The 17,019-nt window shown below is 48.9% G+C and overlaps 1 protein-coding gene across 1 annotated transcript in view; it reads left to right on the top strand.

Moving 5' to 3' along the window:
* Positions 1 to 1,874: 1,874 nt before the first annotated feature.
* ZAN (zonadhesin) overlaps positions 1,875 to 17,019 on the top strand; it is a 74,643-nt gene continuing 59,498 nt past the window's right edge. Inside the window, exons 1-4 of the mRNA XM_053360480.1 lie at positions 1,875 to 2,682; positions 9,206 to 9,258; positions 10,633 to 10,779; positions 15,894 to 16,147. Of these exons, the coding sequence (XP_053216455.1) occupies positions 2,591 to 2,682; positions 9,206 to 9,258; positions 10,633 to 10,779; positions 15,894 to 16,147 (546 nt within the window). The 5' untranslated portion in view covers positions 1,875 to 2,590. The remainder of the gene's footprint in view (positions 2,683 to 9,205; positions 9,259 to 10,632; positions 10,780 to 15,893; positions 16,148 to 17,019) is intronic.

Consider the following 17,019-nt stretch of genomic DNA (forward strand, 5'->3'; position numbering starts at 1 on the left):
AGGAGGCCAAAGTCTTGGAGCCTCAGCTTCAGGATCTGTCCTTCCAGTGAGCACTCGGGGCTGATTTCCTTTAGAATGGAGAGGTTGGATCTTCTTGCAGTCTATGGGACTCTCAAGAGTCTCCTCCAGCACCAGAATTCAAAAGCATCCATTCTTCGGCGATCAGCCTTCTTTATGGTCCAGCTCTCTGCGACAAATCTCTTGGAAAGACAGAGGAGAAAGCAAGGTATGAACACAAGAAGAACCCCAGCAGCAGCAGCTGAATCAGGCAAAAGGGCAGCCCAATTATCTCAGCATCCTGTTCTCACAGTGGCCAGCCAGATGACCCTGTGAGAAACCCACAACCAGAAAGAAGAGAAATGGTGGGAAGTGGGCTTGGCGGACAGTCAAGGGACTATACCCGCCAGCATCCCACTGATCAAAATACATACGCTCATTTTTTTTGGTCCTGAGCTCTCGTGGGAAGCAGTTGACTCAGGCAAGAACACGAGACCAAAAAACTATTGCCATTTGACATTCTGGGGTGAGCCAGCTGATTCACACAGAGTGCAAGACCAAAAAAAGTGTATTTTAGTCCAGTGCTATGGTCTCCCTTGCTGTTTAAGGCCACCACTAACATAAAGGTAAAGGTACCCCTGCCCGTACGGGCCAGTCGTGTCCGACTCTGAGGTTGTGCGCCCATCTCGCTTAAGAGGCCGGGGGCCAGTGCTGTCCGGAGACACTTCCGGGTCACGTGGCCAGCGTGACAAGCTGCATCTGGCGAGCCAGCGCAGCACACGGAACGCTGTTTACCTTCCCACTAGTAAGCGGTCCCTATTTATCTACTTGCACCGGGGGGGGGGGGGCTTTCGAACTGCTAGGTTGGCAGGCGCCGGGACCGAGCAGCGGGAGCGCACCCCGCCGCGGGGATTCGAACCGCCAACCTGACGATCCGTGTCCCACTAACATACCCAGCCAGTATTTTTGATGGGAGTTGTAGTCTAGCAAGATCTGGATGCCCACCCTTGATCCAAGGAGTGGCAGAACCAAAACCAGCCGACGGTGCAGGGAGTTGCTGCTTTTCAGGGATGACTCTTGCACTGCAGGGAGACGAGGCTGTCCGCTGCCCTAGCTAGATGTCCCAAGATGGAATCCAGGCAGTCATGGAAACAGCAATGTGTTGCAATTTGTTTATCAGCCCAACCTAATTTATTATGGGTGGTTGCCCCAAGATGATGTTCTCTATCTCTTATCTGTTGGTGACGATGGCAAAGGTTTCCCCTGGATCCATCCCAAGGTTCAGTCACCGTGACACATCCTTGGCACGCAAGAAACTTGGAAGGTATCGCTGCCACCATGCTCTGCCCAGCCCTGACTCTAAACACATCAGCACTGGATGAAAGGCTGGGAGGCTTTGCAGTGCCTTGCAGTGTTCTTCTGCTTTTCAATATATGGCTGCGTAAAGGGGTAAAGGGGACCCCTGACCATTAGGTCCAGTCGTGACCGACTCTGGGGTTGCGGCGCTCATCTCGCTTTACAGGCCGAGGAAGCCGGCGTACAGCTTCCGAGTCATGTGGCCAGCATGACTAAGCCGCTTCTGGCGAACCAGAGCAGCACACGGAAACGCCGTTTACCTTCCCGCCGGAGCAGTACCTATTTATCTACTTGTACTTTGACGTGCTTTTGAACTGCTAGGTTGGCAGGAGCAGGGGCCGAGCAACAGGAGCTCACCCCGTCACGGGGATTCGAACCGCTGACCTTCTGATCGGCAAGTCCTAGGCTCTGTGGTTTAACCCACAGCGCCAGCCGCGTCCCTTATACACACCGTTTAAAGCACACACACACACACACACACACACAGAATCCTGGGAACTGTAGCTTAATCCTCACAGAGCTACCATTCCCAGCACCCTTAACCAAACTCAGATCCCAGGATTATTGGGAGGTGCTTTAAACGTAGGCTGTGTTGCTGCTCTCCAGTGTTCACACGTCAGCAAAACTCTGCAAATGAAGGCCCCCTATTCTGCGCATTAAATTCTTTCTAGGGGGTGACATTAGATTTGTGTTATCTAATCTCCCACCCCCTAGAATTGTAGCATTGGAACGGACCACGAGGGTCATCGAGTCCAACCCCCTGCAATTGAGGATTCTTTTGTCCTGCGTGGGGCTGGAACCGAACACGATCCTGAAATTAAGATGCTCAGCTTTCATTTGCTTCATCCCATCAATCTGTGTGGCATAGAATCCTGGTAGTGAGATCTGCAAATGTGAGCAGTTTAGGATACGGAGCAGATAGAACCATTGAATTGTAGAGTTTTACTGCCTTAGATTCTCCCTGTGCTACAAAATCTCTGCCTGCTCACTCTCCTCCAGATCGTTGCCACCCCACACGGAAACTTGGGACTTAAAGTGTGGATGGACAGCTCTCTTCGGAGGTGGGGCAGGGTGGGGCTGGCTAACGGAGGTACACGTTTAATCATCATGGTCGGGGCAAAGGTACTCTGTGGGATGTGATTCCTGTTGCTCCCTGCCCCGTGGGGAGGGGAGCTGAGATGATATATCAACAGGTTGTTGCACTTTCACCGGCCTGATCGCTCCAGCATCCCACAGGATGGGCAAGGAGACAGCCGGGCACCTCCTGACATTGCTCCTGGTACTTGAGGGCATTGCTGTAGGATGCCAAACCAGAGGCGAATCGTTCAGGTGAGAGGCGGTGTGGAAGGGAGCAGGAATGCGGGGATAGAGCTGCTGGGATCGGCTTTTGGTTACTGGAAAATAATTGTTGTTTAGTCGTGTCCGACTCTTCGTGACCCCCTGGACCAGAGCACGCCAGGCACTCCTGTCTTCCACTGCCTCCCGCAGTTTGGTCAAACTCATGCTGGTAGCTTCGAGAAGACTGTCCAACCATCTCGTCCTCCGTCGTCCCCTTCTCCTTGCGCCCTCCATCTTTCCCAACATCAGGGTCTTCTCCAGGGAGTCTTCTCTTCTCATGAGGTGGCCAAAGTACTGGAGCCTCAGCTTCAGGATCTGTCCTTCCAGTGAGCACTCAGGGCTGATTTCCTTCAGAATGGAGAGGTTTGATCTTCTTGCAGTCCATGGGACTCTCAAGAGTCTCCTCTAGCACCATAATTCAAAAGCATCCATTCTTCGGCGATCAGCCTTCTTGATGGTCCAGCTCTCACTTCCATACATCACTAATAATAGAACATAGTAATAGAAAATAATTGAACACAGTAATAGAAGTTCACCAGTCTAAAGGTAAAGGTAAAGGTACCCCTGCCCGTACGGGCCAGTCTTGCCAGACTCTGGGGTTGTGCGCCCATCTCACTCAAGAGGCCGGGGGCCAGCGCTGTCCGGAGACACTTCCGGGTCACGTGGCCAGCGTGACATCGCTGCTCTGGCGAGCCAGAGCCGCACACGGAAACGCCGTTTACCTTCCCGCTAGAAAGCGGTCCCTATTTATCTACTTGCACCCGGGGGTGCTTTCGAACTGCTAGGTTGGCAGGCGCTGGGACCGAGCAACGGGAGCGCACCCCGCCGCGGGGATTCGAACCGCCGACCTTTCGATCGGCAAGCCCTAGGCGCTGAGGCTTTTACCCACAGCGCCACCCGCGTCCCTTTCGCCACCCGCGTCCCTTTTTAAAGCCAGTCTAGATGGCTTTAAAAGAGGATGGGACAAATTCACAGAGGAGCGGACTATTGGTGGCTACTACCTCTCTCGCCCTGACTTAGCCACTGTGATCCACGCGACGCTCACCTCCAGACTTGATTATTGTAACTTACTCTACGTGGGGCTGCCCTTGAGACTGACCCAGAAACTCCTGCAGGTGCAGAATGCCGCTGCAAGACTCCTCACGGGGTCCTTGCCTCAGGATCACATTTATCCAGTGCTTTACCAACTGCACTGGCTCCCGGTGGAGTACAGGGTTAGGTTTAAGGTGCTGGTTTTAACCTTTAAAGCCCTATACGACCTAGGACCCTTGTACCTACGGGACCACCTCTCCTGGTATGTCCCATGGAGGACCTTATGGTCTTCAAACAAAAACATTTTGGAGATCCCAGGCCACAGAGAGGTTAGGCTGGCCTCAACCAGAGCCAGGGCTTTTTTGGCTGTGGCCCCGATCTGGTGGAACGCTCTGTCACAAGAGACTAGAGCCCTGCGGGACTTGACATCTTTCCATAGGGCCTGCAAGACAGAGCTGTTCCACCAGGCCTTTGGCCAAGGCACAGTCTGACCCCCTCCTTTGGCAATCCTCACAGAACTCTAGCCCAATGGTTGCCATTAATTTGATTTGAATTGATTTTAGAATGAATTGATTTTAGAATGCTGCATTACTTTATTGTTGTTAGCCGCTCTGAGCCCGGCTTCGGCTAGGAAGGGCGGGATATAAATTATTATTATTATTATTATTATTATTATTATTATTAGCCATGAGTTCTACCTCCACAGTCAGAGGCAGCAACTGCTTCTGAATACCAGTTGCTGGAAACTTCAGGAAGGGGAGAGCGGGCTCTTGTGTTCGAATCCTGTTTGCGGGGTTCTCATTGGGTTACCTGGTTGGCCACTGTGAGAACAGGATGCTAGACTAGATGTTCCCCCTTTGGCCTGATCCAGCAGGCTCTTTTGACGCATAAAGGATTTCCAGCCTCCTAATTTTGGGGTGCGGGGACAGGAAAGGGAGCAAAAGGGTAAAGAGCAAGTAAACATATTGCGTTGGTTTTCCCCACAACAAGGGAAACCCTTTGTTGATCGAACAGAAAGCAGATTTTCAGAGGATACCACACTCTGCATTTTCGTGGCAACCCTGCGAACATGCCAATTAAGATGATGGTCCAGAACTCTCAAAGCTCTCTGGAAGTTTCTCCTTAACCTCTCCTATAATGCAGCCTTCCCCCGATCTGGTGAACCGCAGGCGTTTTGGACCACAACTTCCACTGTTGTTGTTGTTTAGTCATTTAGTGGTGTCCGCCTCTTCGTGACCCCCTGGACCAGAGCACACCAGGCCCTCCTGTCTTCCACTGCCTCCCACAGTTTGGTCAAACTCATGCTGGTAGCTTTGAGAACACTGTCCCACCATCTCGTCCTCTGTTGTCCCCTTCTCCTTGTGCCCTCCATCTTTCCCAACATCAGGGTCTTTTCCAGGGAGTCTTCTCTTCTCATGAGGTGGCCAAAGTCTTGGAGCCTCAGCTTCAGGATCTGTCCTTCCAGTGAGCACTCAGGGCTGATTTCCTTCAGAATGGAGAGGTTTGATCTTCTTGCAGTCCATGGGACTCTCAAGAGTCCCATTAGCCCCCAGCCAATACTCCAAGAATCCAAGCTGACAGGTGGACTTCCAACCTCTGTTGGAAAACTTCCAATGAAAGAAAGTTGACAGCCTCCTGAAGGAGTCCATTCCACTGTCAAACTGCTCTTAACCCTCAGAAAGTCTAGTCGGAATCTCCTTTCTTTCGGTTTGAATCCATTAGTTCAAGTCCTCTCCCCTGGAGCAGCAGAGAACAAGCTTGCTCCATCCTCCATGGGACAGCCCTTTAGATTTTTGAAGGGGGCTACCCTCTCAGTCCTCTCTTCTCCAGGCTAAATACACCCATCTCCCTCAACCGTTCCTCACAAGGCTGGGTTCCCAGACCCTTCATCTGCCTGTCTGCCCTTCTCTTCACAATTTCCACCTTGTCAATATCCCTCTTAAAATGAGGTACCCAGAACTCAGTGAATTCAGTGTCGCCTGGAACAGAATCTTCCAGCCATTAAAAGATCTGGGTAAAGAGGAAAGTTTCAAAATTCCTCCTGAAAGTGAGCAATGAGAGAGACAAGGTACTCCTCAACTGGGAGGGCATTCCACAAATGGGGAACCATCACCGAAAAGGCCCTGTCAGGAGACTGTAGCACCAAGCAGACTTCTTTCTTTTATTCCTGGAGAAGCCCAAAGCCCTGGCCCCCAGCCTCTCTGCTCCTGCAAACCTTCTTTGCTTAACCAAGTCCTCCTCACCCTCCGCACTTACTGTACCTCAGCCCATTACTTTCTGGTATTTATCACTTTGCCTAATAATAATAATAATAATAATAATAATAATAATAATATATTATATATACCCCACCCATCTGGCTGGGCTTCCCCAGCCACTCTGGGCGGCTTCCAACAAAATATTAAACTACCGTAATACATCAAACATTAAAAGCTTCCCTAAACAGGGCTGCCTTCAGGTGTCTTCTAAAAGTCTGGTAGTTGTTGTTCTCTTTGACATCTGGTGGGAGGGCGTTCCACAGGGCGGGCGCCACCACCGAGAAGGCCCTTGAACTTTATTGCTATGTCTTAGTCTAACTGGGCTGTTCTGAGCCTGTAGAGTATTATCCTCACAGTGACCTTTGGTTTGCTCCCACCTTGAACTTTGAGCAACGCCAACGCCCAGGTGGAGAGTCAGGGTCACCAGGTAAGAAGGAGGCTTCTTGAGACCAGTGTTCTAAGTAACGATGGGAAGGAACAGCAGCCATGTCCCCAAGGCGCTGAGATCTGTGAAACAATGGAGGGCTTCTGTGCGTATGTGTGTTTTCTGCAACATGCCCTCGATGCAATCATGGTGCTTTAGCGGCAGAGTTATCCTGGGCCATCCACACACCGTTCCTCTTCGGTCGTCGTTCTGTAATGCTTCCCCAGTGCAAATCTTTGCTGCTATACAGAGGGGAACTTTGCGCTATAATGCAACGTGAAAACATACCGTATTCTAACTGAAAACAGCTTGCAGATACTTAATTGGCTTAGGATTTTATTTAAGTGATGAATTAATAGGTTTAATTTCATAATGTGAAGATCCAAGGATGTTAATGTTTAAGTTAAACTATTTTAAGAACTGTGATTTGGAAAACCGTTAAAAGGACATGGAATGAAATCCAAGCAAGGGGAAGCGAGGAAGTCACTTAATAAGTTTAATAAGTGTAATTTTTAATAAGGTTATGATTCATGTTTGTTTTATGTGTTTGTTTGTTTAAGTTGTGAAAATCAATAAAAAAAATCGGGGGAAAAAGAACATACCGTATTGGCCTGAATATAAGCCGCACCCACAAATAAGCTGCACTTTAAAAATTTGGCGGCTTGGGGGAGGCTTTGGAGCTGCGGACGGGACGGGTACCGTTGCCCTGCGCTCCTGGCCTGTTTCCTACAACGAAGGGAGCCGCGCCACTTTGCCAACGGCGTAAGGTCACAAATATAAACCGCACTTTAACTTTTCACGATCGGAATTTGGGGGGAAGAAGTGTGGTTTATATTCGGGCTAATACGGTAGATTGCATTAGGACCGTCTAGTAAATCAACTTGTTCTCGCAGGGTCCAACCAGTTGCCTCAATGGGGAACCAGCAAGCACAAGAGCAACACTCTCCTGTCCCGTGTCTTCCAGCAACTGGCTTTCAGAAACCTCTGACCGTGGAGGCAGGGCATAGCCATCGTGGCTAGCGGTAGCCATCCATAAACTTGGTCCCCCATGAATTTGTCTAGTCCTCATTGAAGGCCTTCTAAGTTACTGGCCATCCCTGCGGGTGGTGCTGTGGGTTAAACCACAGAGCCTAGGACTTGCTGATCAGAAGGTCGGCGGTTCGAATCCCCGCAATGACGGGGTGAGCTCCCGTTGCTCGGTCCAAGCTCCTGCCAACCTAGCGGTTCGAAAGCACGTCAAAGTGCAAGTAGATAAATAGGTACCGCTCCGGTGGGAAGGTAAACGGCGTTTCCGTGCGCTGCTCTGGTTCACCAGAAGCGGCTTAGTCCTGCTGGCCACATGACCCGGAAGCTGTGCGCCGGCTCCCTCGGCCAATAAAGCAAGATGAGCGCCGCAACCCCAGAGTCATCCGCGATTGGACCTAGCGGCCAGGGATCCCTTTACCTTTTACTATCAAAATAAAAAAAATTCCTTCCAGTAGCACCTTAGAGACCAACTAAATTTGTTATTGGTGCGAACTTTTGTGTGTATCTGAAGAAGCATGCATGCACATGAAAGCTCATACCAATAACAAACTTAGTTGGTCTCTAAGGTGCTACTGGAAGGAATATTTTTATTTTGTTTCGACTATGGCGGACCAACACAGCTACCTACCTGTATCTAGAACTTTTTGTTGTTTAGTTGTTTAGTTGTGCCCGACTCTTCGTGGCCCCCTGGACCAGAGCACGCCAGGCCCTCCTGTCTTCCACTGCCTCCCACAGTTTGGTCAAACTCATGCTGGTAGCTTTGAGAACACTGTCCCACCATCTTGTCCTCTGTCGTCCCCTTCTCCTTGTGCCCTCCATCTTTCCCAACATCAGGGTCTTTTCCAGGGAGTCTTCTCTTCTCATGAGGTGGCCAAAGTCTTGGAGCCTCAGCTTCAGGATCTGTCCTTCCAGTGAGCACTCAGGGCTGATTTCCTTCAGAATGGATATCTAGAACTATGCAGTACTAGAAAAGGACTTTGTTTCAGCTGCCTGAGTCTTCCCGCATTACTGGATGTCTGTGAGTTTTGGTGTCAGACGAAAGGGAGAAAACCTTTTGCTCTATCCATTTCCTCCGTGCTGTGCATCGTTTTGTGAGCAACGATCACGTTGCCTCTTACCTGGCTGTTCTCGAAACTAAACAGCCCCAAAGGCTGAAGCCTTTATTCATAGCAGCAGTCACTGCATCCCCCTCCATCATTTTGGTTGCCGTTTTCTAAACCCTTTCCCCAGCTCTACCCCATCCTATATAAGGCAAGGCTATATAAGGCGGGATGCGGGTGGCGCTGTGGGTTAAACCACAGAGCCTAGGACTTGCCGATCAGAAGGTCGGCGGTTCGAATCCCCACGACGGGGTGAGCTCCTATTGCTCAGTCCCTGCTCCTGCCAACCTAGCAGTTCAAAAGCACGTCAAAGTGCAAGTAGATAAATAGGTACCGCTCCGGCGGGAAGGTAAACGGCATTTCCGTGCGCTGCTCTGGTTCGCCAGAAGCGGCTTAGTCCTGCTGGCCACATGACCCGGAAGCTGTACGCCGGCTCCCTCGGCCAGTAAAGCAAAACTGGACCTAATGGTCAGGGGTCCCTTTACCTTTACCTTAAAAGAACGGCACACAGGATATCAGCAATTTTATTTTCAGTTCCTCCCCTAATTATCCCTGGTGTGTAATTCTCCTTTTCCGCAGCTGCAGCCCGCTGGGTCGACATTCATGCTGCTTTTGTTAAGCATTTAAGGCTTATGGGGTTATTACCCTTTTAACTCTTTGTTCCTCTGTTTCAGGGCAAATCAGTTCCTTGGGGCTGAGCTACCACCAAAGCCTTTCACAGCAAAATGTAAGTAACGACAACTGCTTCCCGGACGAGGCTAGAAGGCTCTCCTGCCCTGCCCTCTCTCATATAACTCTCACATAAATCTCAGGCATGTCCAAAGTCCATTTCAGGGGCCTGATCTGGCCCCTGTGGCAGTTTATTTCCTGGGGTAAAATACTAAGAAAAAACCTCAGCAACTTCAACCCTCAAAAAAGGTCAACAACTTTGAAATACAGTGGTACCTCGGGTTAAGTACTTACGGTAATTCGTTCCGGAGGTCCGTACTTAACCTGAAACTGTTCTTAACCTGAAGCACCACTTTAGCTAATGCGGCCTCCCACTGCTGCTGCACTGCCACCGCGCGATTTCTGTTCTCATCTTGAAGCAAAGTTCTTAACCCAAGGTACTATTTCTGGGTTAGCGGAGTCTGTAACCTGAAGCATATGTAACCTGAAGCGTATGTAACCCGAGGTACCACTGTATACTCAGAGTCGAGAGTGGATTTCATGCTCTTTATTCAGCTCATAGTAGTGAGGAATGGAAGTTCCCCCAAAATGTCTGCTTTATACACATTATTTAGACAATTGGCCCCATGTGATTGGCTAGTTCCGGAATTCTCCTGTAGGCCAATCAGGTTGCAGATTCCCTTCCACCTGGAGTTGGATTGGGCGGCTCCTGCGGACCAATCATTCTGGATCTTATTGTTCTAGGACCAATCAGACTGCTGCATTCTGGACCCTATTGTTCTGGGACCAATCAGACTGCTGCATTCTGGATCCTATTGTTCTAGGACCAATCAGACTGCTGCATTCTGAATCCTATTGTTCTAGGACCAATCAGACTGCTGCAGTTTGGATCCTATTCCTACATAACAAACTTCAATCCTAAACAAAGGTCAACAACTTTGGTTGGCCCCCACGGCCCTTCACTTCATCAAATATGGCCCTCTTTGAAAAAAGTTTGGACAACACTAGCTGCAAATGAGGACTTTTCTGGGCGAAGTTGCCAACGGCGTTAGCATTTTGGGAATCTTTTGGCTAATCAGCGCCATGTTTATTTATCCTTTGGGATGGGATCCAGTAAGGCTGGGAATCCCCACGCAGACACGTGGCCCACGCTCCGCCAAACTGTTCTTGAGCGCGTGCAGAGCGTCCCCATCGCTTGCATGCCCCTGCCGACGCCATTCCCCACCCCGGACTTCCAGGTCAGACAGCCTGTGCGCTGCCAAAATGCAGAAGGCGTTGAACCTTCGCAGCCGCCGAGTTGGAAGGGACCCCCCAAAGGCCATCTAATCCAGCCCCTACAGCGCAGGAGTCATGCAGAAGTCTGGCATTGGTGCCTGTGCGGATCCTGCAGCAGCTGCCGACCCTTACGCTTGCCTCCTCTCTTTCCACTCAGCCGCCCTCGCCAGCTGCGACTTTGATGACACCAGCAGCCCATTCTGTGACTGGACCCAGCCTAAGGAGGACAGCGGGGACTGGATCCGAGGAGAGGGGATGAAGCCCGGGGAGAGCCCTGGACCGCCAGGAGGGGTCCCTGAACGGAGTACGTTATAAGAATTTAATAATAATAATAATAATAATAATAATAATAATAATAATAATAATTTATTTATACCCCACCCTCCCCAGCCAGAGCCGGGCTCAGGGCGGCTAACACCAATAAAATCACAATAAAAACATAATTGGGGGGGGACCAATTTAAAATACAGGTTAAAATGCAATTTAAAATGCAGCCTCATTTTAAAAGTAGTCCATAAATCAAGACCATAAGGGGAGGGAAACATAAGGGTCAGACTGAGTCCAAACCAAAGGCCAGGCGGAACAGCTCTGTCTTGCAGGCCCTGCGGAAAGATGTCAAGTCCCGCAGGGCCCTGGTCTCTTGGGACAGAGCGTTGCATCAAGTCGGGGCCAGTACTGAAAAGGCCCTGGCCCTAGTGGAGACCAGTCTAACCACCTTGTGACTTGGGACCTCCAAAGTGTTGTCATTTGTGGACCTTAAGGTGCTCCGCAGGGCATACCAGGAGAGGTGGTCCCGTAGGTACAGGAGAACAATCCTGAAGCCGTTTTGACTCTCCCAAATTGACCTCGACTCTTTCTCTGCAAGGAGGAAGGAAATGGGGAGAGCTTTCCAATGGTCTTTGGGGTTTAACATCTCCCTTTTCAAATACAGCCTGGCAAGTATCTGTTAATGAAATATACTCAGAGTCGCAAAGTGATTTCATGCTCTTTATTCAGCTCATAGTGGTGAGGAGGAATGAAAGTCCCCTCAAAGTATCTGCTTTATATACATTATTTACACAATGGGCTGCACATGATTGGCTAATTCCGGAATTCTACTGTAAGCCAATCAGGTTGTGGATTCACTTCTATCTGGAGCATGATTGGGTGGTTCCTGCCAACCAATCATACTGCTGCATTGTTCTAGGACCAATCAGACTGCTGCATTCTGAATCCTATTGTTCTAGGACCAATCAGACTGCTGCAGTTTGGATCCTATTCAACTCAGTACATAACAGTTAAGTTGAGCACACTATCAATATCAGGAACTAAGTATTTACCGTCTCCAAGGAATGGCCAGGCTACCCAGAAAAGGCAATCGATAAGGCATGATCAGGTATCCTGGTAGACAGGAGAGAAGCAACACACCCAAATTTCTGCTGGGGGCCACCTCTTTCTGTGATGTATGCATGATGTTTTGGGAGGTGGTCTTGAGCTACAGTGGAGGCAATTTCAAAAGTCTATATAAGAGCTTGCACACCAATATTTTGGGTTCCTCTCCACTCTCCCTAAGGGACGTGGGTGGCGCTGTGGTCTAAACCACAGAGCCTAGGGCTTGCCGATCAGAAGGTCGGCGGTTTGAATCCCCGCTATGGGGTGAGCTCCCGTTGCTCGGTCCCTGCTCCTGCCAACCTAGCAGTTCGAAAGCACGTCAAAGTGCAAGTAGATAAATAGGTCCCGCTCCGGCAGGAAGGTAAACGGCGTTTCCATGCGCTGCTCTGGTTCGCCAGAAGCGGCTTAGTCCTGCTGGCCACATGACCCGGAAGCTGTACGCCGGCTCCCTCGGCCAGTAAAGCGAGATGAGCGCCGCAACCCCAGAGTCGGCCACGACTGGACCTAATGGTCAGGGGTACCTTTACCTTGACCTTTACCACCTTCCCTGCGTGGGGTGTGTGGGACACCCTGTTGCAACTGTTTAATAAAGATCAGGCTTACTAGCCGCTTTGCTTCTCAATATTCTCTTGCTGGCCTCTCTTATTTCCTCCTAAAGGTGCATAAGGACTCTATACTAGTGCGGTGTAGTGGTTAGGAGCGGTAGTCTCGTAATCAGGGGAACCGGGTTCGCTTCCCCGCTCCTCCACCTGCAGCTGCTGGGTGACCTGGGGCCAGTCACACTTCTCTGAAGTCTCTCAGCCCCACTCACCTCACAGAGTGTTTGTTGTGGGGGAGGAAGGGAAAGGAGAATATGAGCCGCTTTGAGACTCCTTAAAGGGAGTGAAAGGCGGGATATCAAATCCAAACTCTTCTTATTCTTCTTCTATACGGGCTCTTGGGTACCCCATAAGGGACAAAGGGGTAGTTTTTTCTTATAACAGAGTAAGACATCTTTCCAAAGCCCCCCCTGTTCCAGAGGAAGGCCTGGCCTGCTTCAAGGGGAAGGAGCAGGATAAAAACTGAATCCCACTTGCTGCAAACCACAGAAGGTGATAGGGGCTCTTGTGTTCGAATCCCGCCTGTGGGTTTCCCTATTGAGGCATCTGGTCGGCCACTGTGAGAACCATACGCTGGATTATAAGGGCCCCTGGCCTGTCCCAGAAGGCTCTTCTCACTTTCTTAGGGAATCGTATCAGGGAGTGCGGAGAGAACGGACAGAGGTTTTCCTCCTTTCGTAATCAATAAAATGGAAGGATCAATAAAATGGAAGGTTCAGGGCAGAGATGACGAAATCTTCCTTCCAGCAATGTATGATTAAGATCTTAAGGAAATAAGAAGGGTGCTACTGGATCGGGACCAAAGTCCGTCAAGTCCAGCATTCTGTCCTCATGTTATGAGAATTTAGATATGTAATAAATGTTCATAAATGTACCAAGCTAACACGGACATAAATATATAAACCACATGTCTGAAAACCCCACAGAAAAAAGTCCTGAACAAATTGACCTCAAATATTTCTCTGCAAGGTCAAAGTGGGAAACCTCCCCGTTGTCTCTTTCCTCACAAATCCTGTCTTAAGGGCACATTTAAGATATGAATAGGGTGTGAGCCTGTGACCTGGCCCAGGAACTAAGTATTTATCATTACAAAAGACTGGCCAGGCTCCCCAGGCAATCCAGTCAAGGGACCATTAAACAGGTAACCTGGCAGACAGGAGATAAACAACACACTCAGATTTCTGTTGTAGACCACCCCTTCTGTGATGTAGGTATAATGTGTCTGGGGGTGGTCTTGGACTCCAGGGCGGGCAATTTAAATGTCTATATAAGGGCGGGCACACCTATGTTCTGGGTCCTCCTTCTCCTGCGTGTGGGGAGTGAGGACCCTGTTGCAACAGTTCAATAAAGACCAGGCTTACAAGCTGCTTTGCTTCTCAATATTCTCTGGTTGGCCTCTGTTATTTTCTCTGACCAATGGAGAATCTGCAAAGGGCTCTTATGTCCCCCATAAGGGAATAAGGGCAGATTTCTGTTTATTACACTCACAAACAGGACCTGAGGGTAACGCGGCACTCTGTGAGTCCTGGCAGCTGGTCCTCAGAGATACACAGCCTCTGATACAGAGCATCGTGGCTTAAAGACGTCGAGAGCCTTCTCCTCCTCCACCAATTTGTCTAATCCTCTTTTAATCTAGATAGGTGGCCACCCCTGCCTCCTGCCGGGCAATTTTCATAGTTTAACTTTGTACCATACTTTATTCTATCTGTATTGAACAGTTAATGGTTAATGGAAGCCTGTTTATAACATCTGTATGGTTTTTATTGTCCAGTTTTATGTTTTTATTGCTCTGAACAGCGTCTCCACCCCCATCGTTCAGCCCGGACACGGAGGTCCAGCTCTGAGGGCCTCCTGGCGGTTCCCTCATTGCGAGAAGCCAAGTCACAGGGAACCAGGCAGAGGGCCTTCTCGGTGGTGGCACCCACCCTGTGGAACACCCTCCCACCAGATTAAAGAGAAAAATAACTACCAAACTTTCAGAAGACATCTGAAGGCAGCCCTGTTTAAGGAAGATTTTAATGTTTAATAGACTATTTTAATATTCTGTTGGAAGCCGCCCAGAGTGGCTGGGGAAACCCAGCCAGATGGGCGGGGTACACATAAATTATTATTATTATTATTATTATTATTATTATTATTATTATTATTATGACACAGCAGTACGAAATATGTTTTTTGGGGTTTTTTAATGAATAATCCTCCAACAATCAGTTTCACGGGACGGTCCCACTAGCTTCTAGTATAAGGAGAGAGGAATAATAATAATAAAAAAATTGCCCAGCCATTTCCCCCACTTACGGACTTTCCCGCCACTGACTAACCAGATGGCTTTAAGATTCAGGTAGGTAGCCATGTTGGTCTGACAAAGTCAAAATAAAATCTTAAAAAATAGTCAAGTAGCACCTTACAGGACCAACTAAGTTTGTTCTGGGTATAAGCTTTCGTGTGCATGCACACTTCTTCAGATACACTGAAACAGAAGTCACCAGACCCTTATATATAGTTGGAGGGTGGGGAGGGGTTTTTCTCAGAAGGGTAGAGGGAGATGGGTGATTGACTCAATGAGTATGATAAACCTGTTGACGACTGTTAACGACTGCAATTAGTCCTACAGGAAAAAGCAAGGGATGGTATGCAGATGACCAAAAATGTAGCATGTGCAATGAGACAACTAAACAACAACAAACATCAACAATGAGACAAGAATCCAACATCTCTATTCAGTCCAGGTCTCTCCATAGTTTTCAGTTTAGTTGTTGTTGTTTAGTCGTTTAATCGTGTCCGCCTCCTTGTGAACCCCTAGACCAGAGCACTCCTGTCTTCCACTGCCTCCCGCAGTTTGGTCAAACTCATGCTGGTAGCTTCGAGAACACTGTCCAACCATCTTGTCCTCCGTCGTTCCCTTCTCCTTGTGCCCTCCATCTTTCCCAACATCAGTGTCTTCTCCAGGGAGTCTTCTCTTCTCATATGGTGGCCAAAGTCTTGGAGCCTCAGCTTCAGGATCTGTCCTTCCAGGGAGCACTCAGGCCTGATTTCCTTCAGAATGGAGAGGTTTGATCTTCTTGCAGTCCATGGGACTCTCAAGAGTCTCCTCCAGCACCAGAATTCAAAAGCATCCATTCTTCGGCGATCAGCCTTCTTTATGGTCCAGCTCTCACTTCCATACATCACTACTGGGAAAACCAGAGCTTTAACCATATGGACCTTTGTCGGCAAGGTGATGTCTCTGCTTTTTAAGATGCTGTCTAGGTTTGTCATTTCTTTTCTCCCAAGAAGCAGGTGTCTATGCTGTAATTCAGATGGCTTTAAAGCAGGCATAGACAGGTTTGTGTAGGGATCTGTCTCCTACTCATTTGAATCTGTCGGTTCGGATCCTGCCCTCTGGAGCAGGTAAATGCACACCATCGCTGTCCCCGCATGAAACGAGCGACTTCTCACCCCCTTCCAGGAGGCCATTACGTCTACCCAGAGGAAGGAGCATCCGTGCTGTTGCAGAGCCCGGATCTGGACCCGGCCGCGCCAGAGACCTGCGTCGAGTTCCTCTACTACCTGTACAGCCTAGACAGCAAGGGCCAGCTGGCGGTGAAAGTTCAAGATCCTTCAGGGAACGTCTCCACCCTGTGGACACGGAGAGGGATGGAGAGTTCATCTTGGCTGCTGGGATCCGTGACTGTCCAGAATCCATCGCAACGCCCCTTCAAGGTAAGCGGTGTCGCTGCTTTCGAGGAGACATTTCAGTGTGGGTGGTGTAGAGCATTGGGCCAAGACCTGGGAGACCAGGGTTCGAATCCTCCCACTCAGCCATTAAGCTCACTTGAAATGTAAAAGGACAATTTAATGAACAAATAAACGATTCACGCTCCTCGCAGGGTTCTCCCATATTTGCAAATCTAAAAATGGAAGGTGGGTTTTTCCTCTCCCCCATTTTCACCCCCTGTCTCCCATTCCAGTTCCTTGCAAAACCATTTCAGCACCTGCTAAAACCCTTTTTTTTTCTTATTTAGGCAAGCCTTAAAAAGATAGGTAAAAACTCTATTCCATTTAACCACGACCGGTTTTTAAAATAATGTTTGGAATATCTCGAATGGTTGATTTTTTAACTGTTCTTCCTGATAATTTTATGGCTTTCTGTAAACCGCTTTGTTTGTTTCCCAACGTTGTGTACGTTTTATGATGTAAAATAAACATAATAAAATAATAAATTCCCGTTAGCAATAAAAGAGCACTGATCCGATGTAGCGGAGCAGACCTTGTCAAGTTTACCTTAAGATGTGGAAGAGCTGAGCTCAGTGCAAACGTCTGTTGTAGGAACCTCATCAGTTTCTTGCAAATCTTGTTTTATTTATTTTTAAACATGCAGTCTGTGGCCAGTTTTCTTGCAGCTCAGCTCAGGCACATGCAGAGAAACTGAGCAGGAGCCGTGAGCTCGGATTTGTGGTTGCAGCTCAGCTCTTGCAAAGCTTCTGCTAACTGGAATAATAATAATAATAATAATAATAATAATAATAATAATAATAATAATAATAATTTATTTATACCCTGCCCATCTGGCTGGGTTTCCCCAGCCACTCTGG

This window comes from Podarcis raffonei, chromosome 13 (assembly GCF_027172205.1).
Source record: "Podarcis raffonei isolate rPodRaf1 chromosome 13, rPodRaf1.pri, whole genome shotgun sequence".
NCBI lineage: Eukaryota > Metazoa > Chordata > Lepidosauria > Squamata > Lacertidae > Podarcis > Podarcis raffonei.